The sequence below is a fragment of the Anguilla anguilla genome, chromosome 14 (genome assembly GCF_013347855.1).
Source record: "Anguilla anguilla isolate fAngAng1 chromosome 14, fAngAng1.pri, whole genome shotgun sequence".
Classification (NCBI taxonomy): domain Eukaryota; kingdom Metazoa; phylum Chordata; class Actinopteri; order Anguilliformes; family Anguillidae; genus Anguilla; species Anguilla anguilla.
In genome coordinates, this window is record NC_049214.1 from 34,275,328 (window position 1) to 34,296,272 (window position 20,945).

The 20,945-nt window shown below is 46.2% G+C and overlaps 1 protein-coding gene across 3 annotated transcripts in view; it reads right to left on the bottom strand.

Annotated features, from left to right (window-relative positions):
• The window catches only part of tln1 (talin 1), a 116,379-nt gene that overhangs the window by 46,028 nt on the left and 49,406 nt on the right, over positions 1–20,945 (bottom strand). For 2 of the 3 annotated variants that reach the window (XM_035392076.1, XM_035392077.1), the window contains exons 4-23: positions 20,402–20,499; positions 19,338–19,467; positions 18,951–19,103; positions 18,441–18,583; positions 16,827–16,954; positions 16,166–16,226; positions 15,667–15,771; positions 14,802–14,957; positions 13,129–13,230; positions 12,704–12,780; positions 12,057–12,237; positions 11,592–11,705; positions 10,948–11,056; positions 9,663–9,871; positions 9,079–9,177; positions 8,504–8,560; positions 5,450–5,617; positions 2,516–2,810; positions 1,890–2,056; positions 973–1,101 (exon numbers count right to left, since the gene is read on the bottom strand). In XM_035392076.1, the coding sequence (XP_035247967.1) occupies positions 973–1,101; positions 1,890–2,056; positions 2,516–2,810; positions 5,450–5,617; positions 8,504–8,560; positions 9,079–9,177; positions 9,663–9,871; positions 10,948–11,056; positions 11,592–11,705; positions 12,057–12,237; positions 12,704–12,780; positions 13,129–13,230; positions 14,802–14,957; positions 15,667–15,771; positions 16,166–16,226; positions 16,827–16,954; positions 18,441–18,583; positions 18,951–19,103; positions 19,338–19,467; positions 20,402–20,499 (2,681 nt within the window). The remainder of the gene's footprint in view (positions 1–972; positions 1,102–1,889; positions 2,057–2,515; positions 2,811–5,449; positions 5,618–8,503; positions 8,561–9,078; positions 9,178–9,662; positions 9,872–10,947; positions 11,057–11,591; positions 11,706–12,056; positions 12,238–12,703; positions 12,781–13,128; positions 13,231–14,801; positions 14,958–15,666; positions 15,772–16,165; positions 16,227–16,826; positions 16,955–18,440; positions 18,584–18,950; positions 19,104–19,337; positions 19,468–20,401; positions 20,500–20,945) is intronic. The other variant, XM_035392078.1, reaches the window with a different exon arrangement.

Here is a 20,945-nt window from a genome sequence, read left to right on the forward strand (position 1 = left end):
TAAAAGAAATGTTCACCAATGCTCAGGAGCAAATTATTCTTTTGTCTGACTGCATGTTTTGTTTGGGTCAACATGCTTGTTTTGCATATTCACAGGGACTTGCAAGTAGGGCTGGGCAATATATCTACATTATATCGGTATTATATCGATATCGTCATATGAGACTACATATCGTCAGGGATTTGGTATATCATAATATCATGATATGGCATAAGTGTTGTTTTTTCCTGGTTTTAAAGGCAGCATTACAGTGATGTAATTTTCTGAACTTACCTGACTGTTCTATTATTTGCCTTTACCCACTTAGTTATTACATAGGCATTACTGATGATTATTTATCAAAAATCTCATTGTGTAATTTTGTGAAAGTACCAATAGTCATCCCCACAATATCATCACAATATCGATATCAAGGTATTTGGTCAAAAATATCGTGATATTTGATTCTGTCCATATCGCCCAGCCCTACTTGCAAGAGCGTTTTAGATTCTACCAACATCTAAACAGGTGAAGCATATTCTCACAGGTGTATTTATATCGTGCTGTATTGAGGCATGTGCACTGTTTCATCTGTGGTAACATATTTGGTAAATGGTATATGGACTCCATTTATATAGCGCTTTTATCCAAAGCGCTTTACAATTGATGCCTCTCATTCACCCATTCACACACACACTCACACACCAACGGTGAAAGGCTGCTATGCAAGGTACCAATCAGCTCGTTGGGAGCAATTAGGGGTTAGGTGTCTTGCTCAGGGACACTTCGACGCGCCTAGGGTCGGGGGATCGAACCGGCAACCCTCCGACTGCCAGACAACCGCTCTTACCTCCTGAGCTATGTCGCCCCCATATTTATTTCCTCTAGAAAGACAAGAAATGATTTAATCTAAGGCATTTCCCCGCAGGTGCTCGACCCAGGTCCAGGGAGCAGGTCTTGGCGGGATAAAATGGCGGGTTCCTCCGCTCTCACCTCCAGCTTGTTGACCAGTCTCTTCTTGATGGCGTTCTGCGCGGCGGCGTTGGTGGCCATGCGCAGTCCTTCCGCCGCCTCGCGAAGCCTTTGCTGCTGCTCCTCGCTGTCCGGGTTAGCGGCCGCACCCTGCGGTCGTAAAAAAAAAACAAGCGCCGGAGGTCAAGCGCGGAGATCGCATCCCCAAATTCCCCCCCCCCCCCCCTTCCCCACAGCCCCCGCAAGCAAATCCCGCACTGCTACCCGCTCCCTGTGCGCACTCTGCATTCAGGCGTCAGTTTAAACTCAATTCATTAACCGAAAAAATCCTCATGAAATAAACATGGCTGTTTTTCTATTCAACTTTCTGGTCATATGCTGAAATGACTGTATTGAAATGGAGTTAACCCCAACCCTGGACCATGTGAATGCCTTACGTAAATGGATGGGCATTGCACTTCATAAATTCAATCCCACTGAAAGGGACCAAGCCAAGCAGTAATAACCTTCCGCTCACTTGAAGTGTGCTCGGCACGGACAAATAACAACTAACCTCTTCCCCAGGTGCATTTTGTAATACTGATTGACTTGAGCGTGACAAAAGAAAAATAACATTGGATGATAAATTTTGTTAAACTAGTAAGGGTTGGGCCTGCTGGGTGGCTCATTCGCTTAAAAAAACCACACAGTGGTGCATGGTTGAGCCCCATGATCTCGGATCGAATCCGGACAATGCAAATGCCAACTGTCAACAGTAGCTCCAGAGGGCGATGCTGAGCTATTGGTGATTGCGTACTGAAATGATCCAGTAGGTTTAAGTTCCCGCTTTTGACTGCTCTCTCTCGATAGCAATGGCCCAAGACCAATTTTCAGGCAGACTGAATTTTTCAATACTCACACCCTTGGAGTAAGGTGGGTGTAAGATCTCACACAGTTACCTTGGCAGCCTCCACCATCTTGGCAGTGGCGTCGGCCAGAAGCTTGGCGGCTGACAGGAGCTTGCGGGAGTTCTCCAGGTCCGACTCGCCCTCGGCATCGGCCTTGATGGCGTTGACGAGGTCAGAGGTCGCTTGGGCCAGGATTCGGGCCTGACGCACCATCTCACCTGCGCAAACACGGGGAGAAACATAACATTTAAAACAATCGGGTTGAACAGGGGATACTGGGGGTAACTGCATTACTTACTCCTGTACACTGGCAAGAAGCAGGGCTGCGGTCAATTCCACTTCCATACAGTCAATTCAGATAATGAACAAAAATTAAATTCATGAATTGAATTACATTTTTTTCAGTAAACTGGAAGTCTTCACAAACGTGAAGCCCATGAGGATCCCTTAGCTTGACATGACTCTAGCCCCACCCACAAACCCAGACAGCACCATGTCTCTAGCCCCACCCAGAAATCAACTGCGACGCGGCTCTAGCCCCACCCAGAAATGCAGCTGGCCCCACATCTCTAGCCCCACCCCAAAAAACGACTGTACCATGGCAATAGACCCGCCCACAAACCCAGCCTGCACCACATCTCTAGCGCTGCCCACAGCCTGAGGCCACAGGCCCCTACCTGCATCGCCCATGGAGCTGAAGATGTTCTCGGTGACGTCGAGGATGCGGTCGGTGGCCTCGCCGTGCCGGCCGATTGGCTGCCCCCCGCTGGCGTACTGCTTGATGTGCTGCAGAAGCTCGTTGAGGGCCTGGGTCACGCCCGTGGCGGCCACGCCCACCTGCTTCAGGAGCAGCTCGTCGTTGGTGGCGCCCTGCGACGCCTCCACGCACCCCTCCACCGACTTGGCCACCAGCTTCCCCGCTTCGATCAGCTGCTCCTGGCACACTGGCGAGCTGATGGTGGGGGCCACCACCTGGGACAGAGCGAGGAAGGGGAGGGGGGGGGAGCAGGGTGTAAACACCAAATGTAACCGGCTATGAGGCTAAACCCCAATAATTAGCTAGAATAAGTAATAACAGAAAGTAAATTTTAGAAGTGAAAACTGCACACAAATTTATAAATGGGGTTATTAGAGAAAAACAGAGTCTGACATGAAAGAAAATGACTAAAGAATGAGACTCCCCATTTGGTATTATTTACCCTGTCAAAGGGGGCATTTATCTGAATGTAGGTACGTCAAGAATATAACACTGCAATGGTTAGGAATCTGGGCTTGTAACTCAAAGGTTGTGGGTTAGAATCCCAGCTGGGGTGCTTGACCAGATTTGGTTCACTGGACCGCATGTAAAAAAGGCAATCAGTGAAAGTTGCTCAGGTTAATCTGTTTGCTAAATGGCAAATTATGATGAATATGTACTGTCACCATTTGGTATTTATCATGTAGCTGTGTCAAACCTCTTTGTATTCCATAAGAGAGTGCACAGAGTCCTCTTTTTTACTCCCTCAAGAGAAAAATAAATGACAACATTTATGTAGGAGTATGGAGAAGTGACTGAATCCAGACCTTGGTGTATTTGTACTGGGGATGAGGGCTTTGATTGGTCCACACCACTGACAGCACATGGTACCTTAGCTCCACCCATTATGGGGCTCGTAAATCACTAGCTCTCTCAACACTGTCACATGATCTTCAGACCCTTGGCGAGTTCCTCCTTTATTTCGACATCACAACAATCGTCCGACAATCACACGGACCGGATCCGTCCGCACGTGTCCTGCTCCGGTTGAGCATCGAAGGGGGTAAAAAAACGGGCCGGCTCAGCGCTAAACGGCGGGTTCCAGTGGACCGTGGCGCTGCGCTCTTCACACGGTACGTCCCGAGGAACCCCGAATGGCCGTGCGGTTCAGCCGGCAATGAAAAAACGACCCTCAGTCCCCGCGCTGGTTTTGTCCCCCACTCTTGCGAAGTTTTCTTAGCCAAAGCATCTTCCTCGCATTTCTCCTGCACTTCGCACTTCGCTTTAATACCGAGCGTGTGGGCGGGCTGGAGGACTGCGATTGACGGTCGATTATGCAGGCTGGGTGATTCCAGCACTATTACTTGCTTTAAGAATGTCAAAAAAACAAAAAAAAAAAAAAACCTATCTTTAATTACTGCTCCTCTGATGAAAACTCCCATTTACAATTAGGCATTTAGTGGAGGCTGTCATCCAGAGTGACAATCTATTTATATCGCTGAATATGTGCTGGAAAAAAGTATGTTGTTCAACGGTACAATGGCAGTTCCTCATCCGGGAATCAAATCTGAAACCACTACAAGCCCATAACCATTAAGCTACACCACCAAACCCACGTACGTTGACATTCTCAGTTAGGATAATGACTTCTGCAAAATCAAATAAAATAGCGCGAAGTAAAATGAATGGGCAACTGAAAATAATTTTAAACCAAATGTTTCCACACATCTGACTTCAAATTTGGGTGGAGGGGGTGAGCATCAATCTAGTACTTCTCAGAACCAGGGTGTATCATTATGTTTTGCAAGTGTTAAAAAAAATTGATAAAGACAGGGAGAAAAAATCCTAATTGCTCAGCAAGACAAACAATCTGCATCAATCCTTCAACACAGTTCCTGTAACTTTATAATTACAGTGTTTAAAACCACAGCTTGAGTTCAACAATGAGCACCGCACTGACGATGCTAATTTAAAATGAATGCTTGAGCGTGTGCAGTGCACAGACAGGGAGGAGAAGTGAGAGAATCGGCCTCTGCTCGCTTCTGCCTTTTAGGGGGACCGACCCCACGGAAAGGACCGGAACAGAGCACTGTGGACAGCTGTGGATTCGCCAGGGCTCGCCCGTAGCGCTAGCCACTACCTCCTTATTCAACAAGTAGCGCCAGCCCTCGTCTTGTCATTTCACAAAAAAAATAATAATAAATGCGCAAATCAGAAAAGTGCAAATGAATAAAAAAAGGAGCAGAACCCTGTCGGTGTGAAGCTAGGAGCTCGTATTTTTGGACAGGCGTCTGGCGAGGCGGAAATGTTTTTGGCTCTTAAACGGGGTTCCGCACAGCCACCTATGTGCCCGCGCACTTCAGCGGCTTGCTATTTCGGTGGCTGAATGCTTTGTGCCTATTTGTGTCAGGGCTAATACAGTCTGTCAGTCTGTCAGGCAGGGCGGGGGGGGGGGGGGCACAGCTGTCTCCTGCAGCACAGTGGGGGGGGGGGGCACAGCTGTCTCCTGCAGCACAGTGGGGGGGGGGGAGGGGGCAGAACAATAGGGAAGGGTGCAGCGGCAGTTACAGGAGCTCCACCGTGACAGTGTGAGGAATGTCGAGGACACTTTGAAAGTCATCAGCATGTTCATTTAGCCTCTGTGTACTGATAATAGAAATGAGGTTATTGAACATAATATTCATATTCATAATATTCGGATCATTATCTTACAATAACAAAAAAAACCCATGTGTCTCCATCATTTCTTGCGAAAACAATGGTTTATAATTAAACTTGACTTGCTTGGAGTCTGTTTGCTGTCCTATGAAATTTGTACTCTCATGTGGAAAGATGTCGTGTGAATGGCAGGAATAGAGAAAAAGACTCCGCCTACCCGGGTGCAGGCCACCAGCTGGGAGGTGGAGAGGGCGCACTGCGTCGCCGCGGCGATCACGCGGTTCTGCTGGGCGGAGTCCTCCGTCTTCTGCGCCACGTTCTTGGCCTTCAGCACCAGGGCGGCCGCCGCGTTGGCCACCGCCTTCGCCAGCTGCATCAGCATGTCCTGCGGCAGCAACATCAGGCAGAGGTCAAAGGTCAACTAGGTATGAACTACAAATGGACACAAATGCAGCTGGATCTCGATTATACCCCGTTACCAGACGCAGTCCAGTACAGCTGAGGTAATGTTTAATTTCAGCCCCAAGGACTCCAGGCCACAGGTAAAGTACAGAGGTACTGTACAGTAAAGTACTGTAGTAGACATTCAAAAGTCTGGCCTTTTGAATGAATTAATCAGAAAGCTTGTGATAAATTTAAGGACAGGAAGAAAAGGATGTTTTTTCAAGGTATGAAAGAAAAATTAAACTTTTTAATTACGAAAATTAACTGGAGGAAACAGTGAAAAGTGGCGGGGGTGGGGGCGTTTAGCCTGTGGTCAGAGGGAGACCACAGGGAGATTCATCTGAGGGCAGAACCTCAATCGTAACCATTCAGGAGAAGGAGCGTTTGGACCGCGTGTCAGCGGAGGGGGGGGCGGGGGAATGAATGAGCGCGAAAGCGCCACGGGTTTCTGTGTGCACCCTCGCACTGGCCTGGGCGTGGCCGCCAGGGCCCGCTTTGCGCCCGCCGCTCACCAGCTCCGCCAGCTGTACCCACATGCCCCAAATTCCTTCCATATGAAGCCACGCTATAGGCTAACAGCGACGTACACGGCTCCCGCCGCTGAGTGTTTAATCTTCCCTGTCTGGACCGGACCTTTCTGCAAACATCGTCAGACATTTTGGCTCTGAACAGAAGTACAGGCTGTACTTTGGGTTTCCGTGCGGCTCGTCCCTACAGCGGGTAACCCTGGAGCCCAGGTCATCATGTGAAGAGGAAAGAGAGGAGCTTCATGCTATGGCTCACATCTAACAGCAATACTATAATATTTATTAGCAAAAACTCCAGTCCTGGAGGGCCACAGCGCCAGCAGGTTTCTATGGTTTGTTTTCAATAAGCAGCCAATTTGGGCCTGAGAAACAAGGTGTTCAGACTCGGCAGACCCTGAGTCTGACACCCCTGCCTTAAGATATTCCGATCCGGGACTGGCTGCTATTTAGCACTGAAACAGGACAGTGTAGCTGAGTGCTGTTGGAGATGCTCAATGAATTGGTTGGGGAGTGACTGTTTCCGTGGTTACCGTTTCTTGAGCTACTTCGTCTACTTGCCAAATGAAAACATATAAACACATCAGCACATCAGCACAGCACAGGCCCCCAACACGGGCCCTAGACACAGGCCCCCAACATAAGCCACGAAAATCGTTGTGCAGCAGAGACCGAGGTGGTGCTCGAATGATGACAGGAAGGTCGACGAAAACTCAGTTACCCTCACTGTGGCAAACAACAATAACACCAAAGAGAAAAACACCATCTCCTCGCTCCTCATGCGATTTCTCAGATTTTTTCAACACCAGCGTGGCGAGCCTTTGTGGGAGTGGGGAAGGGCGCTCCTGTCTGCGTACCGCTGCACTAGGAAATGCCTGAGCGGGAAAGAGGAAGTGAAGTTGTGTAACCGATGACTACCGCGGTGGGTTCCTGGGGCGCGGAGCGCAACCGCCAATCAGGCCACTCCTCCGTGTCTCTGCCTGTGCGCTCAAATTCAGTGGACTGGCCATCACTGCCAATTCAACACTGTTACTCCCTAGCTCTTTAATTAGTGGATAATTCATGTCTTAACCACTTAGGAGAATTTAATTTCACTTCTTTTGTTCCCGTTCATGATTGTGACAAGTGTAGCGCGTGTTTTCGAGGATGACAGGATCAAGAAAATAAGGCTCTCTTCAAGGATTCATTGAGCTGCTTTTCAAAGAGAGGCTGTTTTAATCACACTGCCATCTCTATATCAGACATGGGACTAAACATTTTAAACAGTTTAATTTGTTAATGCCAGAATTTTGTCCTTGATATTAGCGAAAATAGATGCTTCTTTCAAAATTTTAAGTAATCTGCAGGATTTTTTTCTAAATGATACACTTACTACAAACAATCATTTGACTTAAGACTGCTTTAAATAGAACTGGCTGCAGGAAATAAACAGTGGTTATCTGAGCACCCTTGCTTCTACCACTAGCTACGGTTTATCAGGTGTTGAGATCTCTCTACATAGTGCATCTGCTCAAACGTGCAAAACACGAGACTGAGGCTGAACCGTGCCCCCCTGCCCCCGCAACCTCCCCCAATTATCCCCCTCCCCTCCTGATTCTTCATAAATGATTCATGTTTTAATATCAATATTTCAGCATTTCTTTTTTTGTCCAACTGACGAGCCGACATTTCCACCGTCAGCTCCCGACTGCGAGGTCACTTCCTGCGGCAGCAAAAATCCACTTACTATCATTACCGTGCCCCGCGAGTAGCGTTTAGCGTCTCCCGACATGACAACCAGAGACCCGGGGTCAGACAAGAAAATCGGCAGAGGTAATGGCGCTATGGAACGGCTGGGAAAAAAGCACAGCGGCACAGTTTTCACCGCGTCGAGAAAAACTCACGAGCTCCACCCATGACTCCACGCCACTAATGCTTTTTCCAATTTCCATGTCAGTAGTATTGTGGTATTCTGACATACTGTTAGTGAGAAAAAAGACGACATATATTTTCAGGCAGTTCAAAGACATTTTACTGCCGTAGAAAGACAAGGCTGAAGGCTGTTTGAACAAAGGCATGATTTTCCACATGTAACAAGTGATTTGGAGAGCCTGATTAATGAGGAATCATATTCAAAAACTGTAGCAGCCAATCAGATAGCGTGCTAGGTGATGGACAGACTGTGATTGTCCTGATGAATTAGCACATGGCATGATTGAACAGGTGTTTCAGCCATTTTGATTTCTTGGACAAATTAGTGTGATTGGCTAATGGGATTCATTCAGGAAAAAAAAAAAAAAAAGTTTCTGCAGGCTTTTTGTTACCAGCATTTGACAATAAGCCGTCGACCTTGCACCCCTGAAAGATCCGTTACCTAGAAACTGAGCAATGCAGTCACAAAGAAGAGAGGGATTATGGGTGATCCAAACACAAACACACAGATACTGTACTCCACAAAGCTCTAAACATAAGTAAATGGCACGTATATTTCGTGTAAAATGCTTGATATGATTTTATTGTTAGTCGCTCTAATGCCTGAATTCCTTTGCTTTCTTTTAAAAGTCTATTTCCCTCACATAGACTGAAAATAATCAGAAAATATGAGGAATTCAGTCAGGAAATAAACTGAATGTTGTATGAGGATATTTCAATTAATCAACTGAATTTATACCGTGAATTGGAATGGAATAGACTACCTAGCTCTGGAAATAACTATCTGTAGTTGTTACCTAAGCTTCGCACACACAGTTTAACTGGTTAGCTCCACACTCTGAGGAGCTGAGAGAAAAGGGCCGTCCCTCCTCCAGCACTGGCTGCATTAGCGATATTGGCTGCATTAGTGATATTGGCTGTGTTAGCGATATTGGCTGTATTAGCGATACTGGTAGGATGGGCGTACCTGGAACCTGGGGTCGGCATCGCTCTCTCCGATCTGCTGCAGCAGTTCCCCGCTGGCCTGGCCCACGTTGCCCGCAGCCTGCAGGAGGACCTGCCGGGGCTGAAGGGAACACAACCGTGCATCACCGTTAGAAACGTCATCATAACCGGAGCCTCGTCGTCACAAAGACAAGCGGGCAACGTCTTCCAGGGGGCAATTCCCAAGACTCCGTGTGGAAGATCTCTGTCAAATAACCTGAAGCTGAAGTACTTTAACCCTTTACACCACCAGAACCATTTTTTCACATCACAGTTTTTAATGAACTTCTTTCATAGGATTATACGGTTTTTGGCAGGTCACGCATTTCACTTACAATTCTCAGGGATCTGCAGGAGTCTTTCAAACTTTAACGACATCTAAATAGTTACAAAAATTTCCAAATGCAGTTCATATTTCACATAGAGTGTGGTGATGTACCTCTACATAGGGACCCAGCCACAAACTTAAATTTAAAATTTCCAAAGTAATCTAAAACAGGGTCAAAATCAGAGCTAAATTTAGTTGAAGTTGTGGGAGGGGAAGCCAGTCTGAGATGGGGGGGTTACCTCGGTGTTGGCGGGCTGGGCGGTCTTCAGCATGTCAGACACGGCGCAGGCCAGGTTCTTGGCGGCGCCCAGGAGCTGCTGCCCGTTGCCGCCCTCGTCCTCCATCAGGGCCGCCAGGAGCTTGACGCCCTTGGACATCTCCGTCAGGTTGGAGGAGATGGTGGTCACCGCGCAGCCCACGGCCGTGTAGTCCGTCTCCGCGGGATCGCCTGCAGGGGGCGACGCCAAAATAAGAGGAGGGCTCAGCAGAGCACAGGCTGGGGGGGGCGGGGGGAACACATGTTTATGACTATTCTAGGATTGCTGTTAACCTGGTCTACGTCACTGTTGAATGCACTTACGTTCTTTTGCAATATAAGGTGCTCTGGATAAGAGTGCCTGCTAAATGAATTAAATGTAATGCACTGTGAAAGTAATGCATACACTAGGGGTACTGCCAATAAGCTATGTAAAAAGAAATGTATCCATCCTATTCACATGCCATTAGAAGTCAGTATTCCTATTGCTTTAATGTGCGTCTATTTGTGTTACACTACTTGTAGTATGTATAAGATATTTTTACAACATTTTCACTTTGTTACAAAATATTCTGTTTATTGTCAGTATGAACAGTTTGACTGCAGAAATGAAATAAAATGATTGGGCTTTGTTCATACTGTGAGATGTATAACACACTGCAAAAACAATGTAACACATTCAAACAGTAATATTTACCAGGCCTCTAAATCTCGTTCAGGGCAGCTAATTTCCTGCCTCCTCTATAAAGTCTTTGGTCAACACCTCGCTTCGAGCAGCCAACACGCACCTATTCAGAGCAGCGCGAATGCAATATTATAGCTTGTTCTAAAAACCGCACGGAAAACATCAGTTTGCCTGCACACAGCGTGCAAAATTCAGTTGCACATTTAAAGCAAGAAAACGTTTGAGCTTGTTGAGAAAGCATAAACCTGCTTGGTGTTAAATGCTAAAAACAAACACGCGGTGGTATGACTCAAAACACTGCAATCCAATTTCCTCGTGCTTCCTCGTGTTTGCATTGCACTGGGTCAAATTCGAGGCCACGGTAGCTTAGGTAGGCAGCTGCAAAGCAAAACACGTTATTCGACTAAAATGGCACCCGTGAATAGCCGTTTACTTGCACCAGAAGAGGGAAAAGTAATAATATTTGGGGGGAAAAGTGACATTTGTATTGGCGGAATTTGGCATGACCCAATCAAACCTGATGACCTGGTTACCATGGAAACGTACAAAATGGCACTCGGTTTGCCACACAGTTAAAGATCACCTGCGGTGAGGTTGACCATGGACGCGGTGCCGGCAGTGATGGCGTCCACCTGGGAGTGGATCTCGTGTTTGGACTCGTCCATTTTGTTTTTACGCCATGCTTGGGAGGCCTGCCACATAGGGAGGAAGAGGAGGGGAAGGAGGAAGAGTGACTCATATTCAGTCACAGCAATCGCAAGCTTAATATATGAGTACTCAGTGAATCAATGACTGAGTTGTGCTCAAACCAACAGTCTTTATCAGTTTCACACTGTCACGCCATACAGAAACAATTAGACAGGATGGTCAAATGAGTCAAAACAAACTCTTTGCCATATTGTGAATCACTCATAACGTATTAGCTCTCTCTAGGTGAAAGCACATTATTTCAATACTTTATGCTAAAAGCACTTAGCCACAGAATACTAAGGCTGTCAAACAGCAAATCAATGACTGCACATAACTTTTGGTTGAAAGGCTACATGAATGCTAACAGAGACCTGTCTGACCCAGCAGACAAGAGAAATCCGTCAGTGAGAGAGAGCAACCGCTGAGTAAGGGAGCGTGAGTGAAGTGCAGACATTTCCGGAAAACAATAATTCCTGTGAGATACAGTAACCCCGGAGTAATGGGGCGTGGGGAAAGAGCGGAGATTTAGGGACTCACAGCGTCCGTCCCGAGGGGCGGGAGGGTGTCGAACTCGTCCAGGGAGGCCTGCGCGGCCTGCACCGCCTGCATGCTGGAGTTGATGGTGCCGGTGAGAGCCTGCTGAGCCGAGGTCTAGGAGAAGGAGAGGGAACAGGGTAAAATTACGAATGGCTACAAAAGTGCACACATCCGTGCTCCACCACACTCTGCCATTAGGCTCCATTCTTACTGCTGTGCTTCTACTGCAGGCCCTCAAGGTCAGTCATACTGCTGGTTTTCCCTTCTGCCTAAAAGTCCATCCATATTCCAATAATGTTACTGATTAGCCAGAGATCACACTCACCTGGTGCGTCAAGTTAAAATAAGCCCCCGATTAGAGGGGGAGAATGAAAACCAGAAGTACTACTGGCACCTGAGGGCCATATCTGAGTATCTCTGTTCTAAAAGTGGCAGCAGTGACCCGCTGCAGCTCCACTCTCTCACCAGCGGGGGCATGTGTCCGCGATGCATCTGGCCGCTGGTGACGTGCTGCTTGGCCTGGGGCATGGAGCCCATCTGGAAGCTCTCCGGACCCCCGGCGCCGGGACGCATGATGGCAGGTAGAGCCACAGACCCAGTCTCCACCCTCCCCACCTTATTAAACTGCTGCTGCAGAACCGTGGACCTGCGGACCAGACCACAGCAGTGAGACACGCATTCGCACAGACACACGTGCACGCATGCATGCACACAAGCACATATGCATGTGCACATGCACTCAAGCACATATGCATGTGCACGTGCACACAAGCACATATGCATGTGCACATGCACATAAGCACGTAAGCACATACACGTGTACACAGGCATGCAAGAAAGAACATACACATTTTCACATGCACACAAGCACATACACATAGCCACATGCACTCAAGCACATACACATAGCCACATGCACTCAAGCACATACACATAGCCACATGCACTCAAGCACGTATGCATATATGAGCATGTATACACGCGTGCACACATACATACAAAAAGTGTTTGGACATCACACACATCACATACAGACATTTCATTCACATTGAAAGAGTCTTCAAACACACACAGTGAGATACTACCCTCCCACTCTTGCATTCTAAACTCACTTTTTGGGAGACACAGAATCCTCCAGCATAGTGGATTCTTCATCTCCTTCTAAGCCAAAGTGATCCTTACTCTTTTTCTGAAGAGAGCAAATGAGAGAGAGAAACAGTGAGACACCGAGTATTGAGTGAGCATTTGTTACTTCAGGTGTGGAAGCACATTTGAAATAACGAGACCACAAAACACTGCAAGGCCAAAGCATTTTACTTTTACATACTGGAGAGCCTCCAAAAACACTACCTTCTACCCTGCACACTGTTATTTCAGTAACGAAAGAAACTTTTAAATTTCAGTCTTATATTTTGAAATGAGAAAAACAGAACTCATTTGAGCCATTCTGTAATACAAGAAAATGTAACATTTTTTATCACCAAATGAGAAAAGTCTCCCCAAATATGGCAGCATTCCCAGCAGGAGAATCCGTTACCTTCTTGAGAATGATGTCGATATATCCGGCTATCAACTGTGCAATCTGCTCGCCTTCAGTTGTCTGGACCGAGTAGTACCCGTCTTGGTAATCTCCAAAATCCTGAGAGGGAGGAAAACATCCATCATTTTGGAAATGATCAAAAGCCTGCGGGCGACTATCACGCCCTCCGTTAGCGGCTAAGGAAACGTTTACGGGTCATGGTGTGCGCGGACGTCCCCTGGCAGGGCAATCGAAGACAACTGGCCCGGCACCAGAAGAATTGGCACGGGTGCGTCGAGCCTGCTTTACTGGGGTTTACCAGCACACTTAACGCCGGAGTCGTCTCCACCAGGAGCGTTCAGCACATAAACCACATTCATCTCTTTCTGAAATCCACAGACACAGGCTCAGTTCTCTCATGCGCTATACTGCCTGGAAAGGTTTTACTGAGTATTCCAACAGAAATAACACTAAACAGCCACACAAAGACATCTTTGTTAATTTGAGGTTTTTTTGGTAGATAAAAGGGAAAAAAGCAACTTTTTTTTTAGGAATGAGAGCTCCAAGATGTACCCCAGCTGTGATTCCCTCCTCTCTCTATGACACTCTTTGCCTTCTTCCTGTTTGAATAAAGCTAAAATACGAAAGGAGGGCAGAGGCAGACAGGGCAGCAGTGTAGTATAATGGGTAAGGAACTGGTCTTGTAACCTAAAGGTCAAAGGTTCAATTCCTGGGTAGGCCACTGCCATTGTACCCTTGAGCAAGGTGCTTAACCTGCTCATATACCCAGCTGTATAAATGGATGCAATGGAAATGCTATGTAAAAAAAAATAATTAAAAAAAAAGTTGTGTAATTCAGGCAGGATGAGAGCATCTGATAAATGCCAATAATGTAATGTAACGTCCCCTCACTGACAATGCAGTCACGTTCTCGCAAATGTTTATTTTCATGTGACAAGACCCCTGGGGACCCAAATGTTTTCCATGCGAACAAACATTCACATTTGGGAGTGAGGCAACAGAACAACGCGTTTCATATAAGACGACTGGACTGTCAACTAACACTCACTACTTTTTAACGGAGAGATTCACAGCGCAAACAAACATCTTTAAAATGCTATTAAATGCTTGTGAGTTACGCCGAAATGCTCACTTCTCAATGAAAACTGTAGACAATAGCGGTAGCAATTTGTCAAGGACTGTGAGGAGCACAAGCATCACAGTTATTAAACCAAAAGATGAAAAAAAAAAAGGTGGAGAAAAAAAATTAGAGGGAGCGAAATGAAAGGATCTGGCATGTGAACTGCAATGGGCGTGGATGTACTTGAACAGAGGGCTCATGGGATAGGTCTCCGCTCCAGGGTATCAGAGTCCCTACAGCACACTTCAGCCCATATCTGTCCGTATGCTGGCGCTGTGTTACACTTAAAAAAGGAACTAAGGGGAGGAGGGAAAAAAAAAAAAAAACAAGGAACATAAGTCAGAAGGCCAGGATTGTGAAAGAAAAACATTTCTTTCGTTCCCCTCCTTTTTATTTCACCATCTGGGCCCTGCGAGCTTCGCGCAGCAACCAAATTGACCTCTGGAGATCCGATAAACAGGACGTTGCAGAGGAAGAGGCCTGGGAGGAGGAGGGGCGAGGGGGGAAGGGGGGAGTGGGGAGTGGGGATTGGTGGGCGGGGCCACGTTACCAGGGTGAAGCTCTTGGGGGAGGCGGCCCAGCGCTTGATGTTGGTCAGGCTCCACTCCTGGATCACCTCCTTGGTCTTCTCGTCCACCCGCATCACGCATTCCTTGGTGATGCCCAGCAGGCGTGGGACTAGCTTGTTCTTACCCTTCATTTTCTCCTGTGGGGGTGGAGGGGGGAAAGGGCGGGCACAGGCATTAGCCCATTAACCAATCAACGCCACAATGGAATGTTTTATTAATTCACTTGCAGTTTACACAGCAGTGAGACTCAGGGCTGAAGCAAATTCCATTTCAACTCAAGTCAGTTTTCGGAAATTGACCAAAATTCAATTCAGGTATTAAAATGCCCAGAATCCAGAGATTTTTCCAGAAAAAATGGATTTCAATTCATTTCTTCAATCTGACTGAATTTAAGTGGAATTGACTCAAAACATTGATGATCAGACTTGTGATCACCTTCAGTGATAGGGACATCTTCCACCCCAGAAATTAAACCAAGGGAAAATATTCAAACCAAGACATCAGGGTGACATGCTTACTAAGTAACAAATAAAGTAACACCTTTCCAAGGTTCTTTTCTCACGTAGCTACACTAGAGTATATGTGGAACATAAAGAAAACATGAACATGCTGTCCATACCCATTAACAAGTAAAAAAGAAAAACAAACTTAAGAGAAACCAATTTAATTGTGCCAAGTATTGCAATAGTTAATGTAACTAATAGCTGAATCAGAAATTCATTACAAAAATGTACCTACATTAAGCTGTCGATTCAGTTTAACAAAGTATATTCAGTTAAACTCTGTACAGGTGTTTTCACATTAAGGGGCAAGGCAAATGCAATCACACCCATAAGCATACTTTACCTTTACTAAAAAGAAGGACACCCCATAGGTTTTGAGAGATCTGGCAAGTTTGACGTAGCTGACTTTGGCTTCAATTTCTGTCATGTTTTGGCAGTTTTTGTGAGCCTGTAAACAAAAGGAACATATGAGTTGTTTAACACATTATTAGTAAAAGTACTTTGAAGTATGAAGACAGCTGGTCAACAGCTGGTCCTAAAGACATTTAATTCAGGCAGTTACAAGAAAATCATGACTGAATTAAATACAGGGAACATCAGTTGGACCAGTAAGGACACAAGCATGTGCTTGTAAATGGCACACTACAAAAATGTTTCCATTTACATGGCATAGCGGGTCATAATTCTTAATCTTAATCTCAATTTTTAAGTAGAACATTAAATGGCACAATATGATCCAACTATATATCTCAATAAAGAGGAAGAGTCCGTTTGTGGGTGTGTGTGTGTGTGCGGGTGAGAACATGTGTATGTGTGCATGCCCAAGATCACTGAGAGCATACCTGAAAGATCTTTTTCTCTCCTTTGTTTTTGATGTATTCCTTTGGCAGGAACTCTTTCAAGCTACACAGGAAACAATAAAAAAATCATTGCATTGAGAAGGCAACAGAGTAAGTAACTAAACGTACAGCTACAGAACTGATCCTATAAAGTTGCAACAAAAGATCTCTAAAGATCACTGAAGCAAGATGCATAATACTCTGTTCAACAATAAATACCAGGAATTTTTATAAATGCTAATAATAGCAATGTGTTACTATGTTGTAACTATTGTCTATGTACACAGGCCAAATTATACAAATTCAACTTTTACTGGATAAACACTGAGTTTAGATTTAAAAACAAAGATACTGAGGATTACTGAATTATGTACCAAGCATAGAGCAGTGAATCTTGCATAAACCTGAGGAAGCCGACAGACTCTAATAACATGATGCAAACGGGATTAATTAAGCGACAAAGCAGCTATGCTCACACGCTGAAGCAAACTAGAGGCCAAAAAATGTAAAATGGCAGAATTCAGGGCTTTCGCTCAGCACGTGTGAGAGAAAAGGAACGGATACGGAAACAAAAGTGTTGTTATTCCTCAAGCTACAGCGTCGTTTTCCTGAGGAAAGGAAGGGGGCAGGGTGGGCGGCGGGGGGGAAGGGGGGTGTTGCTCACTCTAAGAATCCTGGTTTGTGCTTGGATTCCTGGTGGTCCCCAAACTGAATCTGACACTGGTACCCGGCAAATTCACAAGCTTTGTCGAAGGAGACGGGGTGGGAGCCGTTCAGGATGTCATCTCGGGCCTGGATAGAGAGAGACAATCTGCTAAATGCAAAGACATAACTATGGTGCGAAATTAGACAAAAGCAGAGGAGAGTTAATTCATTTGTTAATTTCATCTATGCTCATTTGGAAACTCTCCTTGACTTCTCTCTTCTTGTACTATTAAAATGACAGATGCATCAGTATTAATAATACGCTACAGTTGGTTAAACTCTGTTTTTGGTCAATTCATTTTCAATTCCCATCATATCAGGAAATGAACAAAAAATTCAATAAACAAATGGAAAGAACACCCACAACGGTGTATGAGCATTTTTCAGCTGCTGCATTGAAATTCAACTAATTCCTAAAAGGGCTGAGGTGAAAGGGAAGTGAACCCAACTCAACAAATTCTCAACTGATCAGATCCCAAACGAACGATAACAATTTTTATTGTTGTATCGTCACTGACACTATTAAGAAAGGCTAAATTCCTCGACGCTGTGGATTCTGGCAGTGACAGAGGAGTGTCCGGCAGGGGGCTGGTGTTTGAGTTGGCGTGCGCTGCCTCGCGTCCGACTGTGCGTTTCCGGCAGAGGAGAAAATCTCTTTAAGCTACTTGATTTGGCAGCAGCTTCACAAGACTTGCAAAAGGCGAGCGTTGCTTCTGTACAGAAACAAAACACCCAGCGCTGCCTGTGGAGTCAGAGTGCTGGGGAGCTGGGATCATCCACAGGACAAACGGCTGGAGTGCCGGGAGAGTGCGGGGGTGGAATCCAATCCCACAATCCTCTGGGTGAGCCCAGCGCTTGCATGTGCAGCAGAATCACAGGTATCCAACAGCTCGACCGATATCCAGCTGCATTCAGCTAGGTTCCCACCGTTCCCTCTCTGCTTATTAACACTAGAAGGCTCCTGTTTCTGATGCTATATTACAGTAAGAACACCCGTCGTCATGGTGTTGTTCTTAGTCATGGCCGCTTATGAATTTTCAGGAGCTTCACATTCAATGGAAAGGGGACAATTTTCATGCTTAAGAACACAGAGCTGTGTATCTGGCGGGTTCATAGAGTCTATGGCAGAACCACCCCCAGCCCTCTCCACTGACCCTCAGCCCATATTACGACCGAGTGGAACAGGACAATCAAGTTCTACAGTCACTTCAGAGACACAGCTAAGAGCAACATCCATCTGTCATCCATCTGTTTCATATCAAAGATATTGGCTCCAAGAAAGGTGGAAAAAGGAGCATACTGACTACTAATGGGATGATTTACTTTGGCCGTTGGGTCGGGATTATGGTTTTGAGACCAGATCCAGAAGGGCGTTCCTTCTAAACCCCTGCAGGCCATTGTACCTTCACTTTGTTGTCAAACTGCAAACTTGCTGACCATCAGGTGGCCCAAACCCAAAAATGTTCACCTCCTCCAAAAGAAAACCAGCTACTTTGCGACCCCGATACACCTGTGAGCATCCCGTTTCTCACACTGGGAACGGTGAGTGTTCAGGGGGGCGAGGGGACGGTACCTGCACATAGAGCAGGTTGAGCTGGACCGGGTCCCTGGAGTCCACGTTCTGGTCGGAGTAGAAGAACTTCCTCCTGAGCAGCAGCATCTCGGTCTCCTCCACGCCCTGCTCCCTCAGGGTCCTGCCGTGGTCCAGCCAGTTCACTGCCGAACACACACACCCCCCTCAGGGTCAGTATGGAGAAAGAGGCTAAACCCACACTTCCCTAACCGCTGTAAGTGAACACTGGAAATTCTTGACAAGACCAGGTTAAGACTGACCTGGCCCATCTAGGCAGTACTGTAGACCTTCATCATCATCATCATCAGTATGACTGTCAATGCTACTGTTCTTGCAACATTATATACAGTAAGCTGCAATCCTATAGTCATTTTAAAGGACCGCCTGTGGGTGCAGCAATTTAAATGTGTAACAGGTAATATGACATCACACTGTTACTGTGCCAGACATGTATACTGTAGATAAATGGCAAACCACTGGTTCCCGGCCTGGTTCTGGGGTTGTACTCACACTCGTCATCTGTGTGGAGCTTCTGTTTGAGCTTTTCCATCTTCTTGTCGTCTCTCAGGAGAGTCTTGTCCTTCTTCAGCGTCCCTGTGGTCTCCTCCTTCTTCTCCTCCAAGATGTCACGCACCAGCGAGTACTCATCGTAGTTTGTGATCCCTGTAGGGGAAGACGGTCGGTCAGCGTTTGCCCAAAGCAGGAAAGTGGCGGATGCACTATAATTACATGGACCTTTACGGCGTAACAACTGGAGGGCGCAATACAGCATTGTTGGTGTTAGCTATATCTAATCACTGGGAACTAAAGAGCCTTACCAGACACAGACTCAATGGCTGGAAACACTGGCGGTTTCTACCATTCACAACGGTAAAGAAAGGAAAAGGATTTGCTCACCTATCCTAGCGCAAATGGTCATCAGCATGTCGCTGACGATTTTGGAGTCATCCACCATGACGGTCTTCACCGTCCCGTCCAACATGCGGATCTTCAGAGGCCTCTGCTTCTTCTTGTAGTCCAGGGTGTCCTTCACAACGACAAGTCATTGAGACATCCCCTCCACATTAATTCCAAGATTAGAGCAATTCCAATAATTACTTTTTTATTTAATGTAATGCTGAAATTTTCAAATAGACCTTGTGACAAATTGAGTTCAAACAAGTGCCCAGTTATCTTGCTTCACACACGTGCTGACTTTCATTTCCAAGGCACGGTCGATCATTACATGACACTGAGCCGAAGGCAAAGAAGCTGAAACAAATCTACTGGAAACCCACTCAATCGTGAAATGCTCAGGCCCTGCCTCAGTGATAGCTGCAGTTTATCCTGCAAGGGAACAAACCGATTGGTGCACCGGTCACTTCAACCTTGCTGTGTTTGCTATCTTCTACCGTAGGGTTCCAACCCTAGCAAGGTTTACATTTTTAAATTATTTTCCAATGATACTGCAAGGATTAAAGCATGATTTTTAACTATTTATTTTTGGTGCAATAGCCAGGGCTACCTTGAGCTTCAGGGCTACTTTAGCAAGGCAGACATACATTTTTAGGCACCTTGCTTTCAAAACATATAGCAAAAGTCTCCAGGTGGCCAAGTACTTCTTGGCAGAGGTATTTGGAAGTGTCCAAATAGCAATAGTAACATTACCTGATATTTAAAAACAAAATAATTAGAGTCAGTACGCTAGTGAGTCAGCTTGGCACACCCACACAAACACACGCACATGCACACACGTGTATGTTTCAAATATGGACACATCCAAACGGAATATTTTAGCACATTCCACAACATTGACTTATGCTTGTAGTCATCTGAGGACAGCCAAATATGTACATTTCTAGAAGGACTGGTCAAACTGTGCCCTCCCCCTTCTCCAGCCACTCGGGGGCACAGATTGACGCCCCTCCCCATCGCCCAAGGGCAGTGCATACTGGGGGCTCGTTCGGTCCTGCCTCACTCACCCCATTCCGAAGCATGTAATAATCCAGGGCTTTCCCCGCCTCCAGCCATATCCCTTTCTTCGGGTCCTCGTCCGACAGAAACAGGCCATAGTCATTGGCTGGAAAAAAAAAAAAAAAAGACGGACCAATCACGAATCGGTCAGGAAGGGCACAGCATCCAGGTAAGAGGGCACGGCCGCTGACGATGCGCCTGGCCCCTGAACCCGGCTGGCCAGTGAAGATGGCGTGCTACAGACAACAAGGCTGACCCGTGTCTTGTAGACAAATGCATGCACAGGTAGCCCATGCGTAGCCCTTTGAGGAGTAGATTTTCTGGAACGTTTTTGGAATGTCTAATGTTCTAGAACTCCATTGTTTGAATAACCAGGAGTTATTGTCACATCAGCAATAGAATATTCAGTTAAGAACATTCTAATTACATATTTGTGATCTTACAACATAATGATTTTAAAGTAACAGACCGCTAGGAGTATCTGCTAAACACCTAAGTGCAAATGTAAATGTAAACGTGGCAGTAACCTGTTGGTATTATTGACCTGGTATT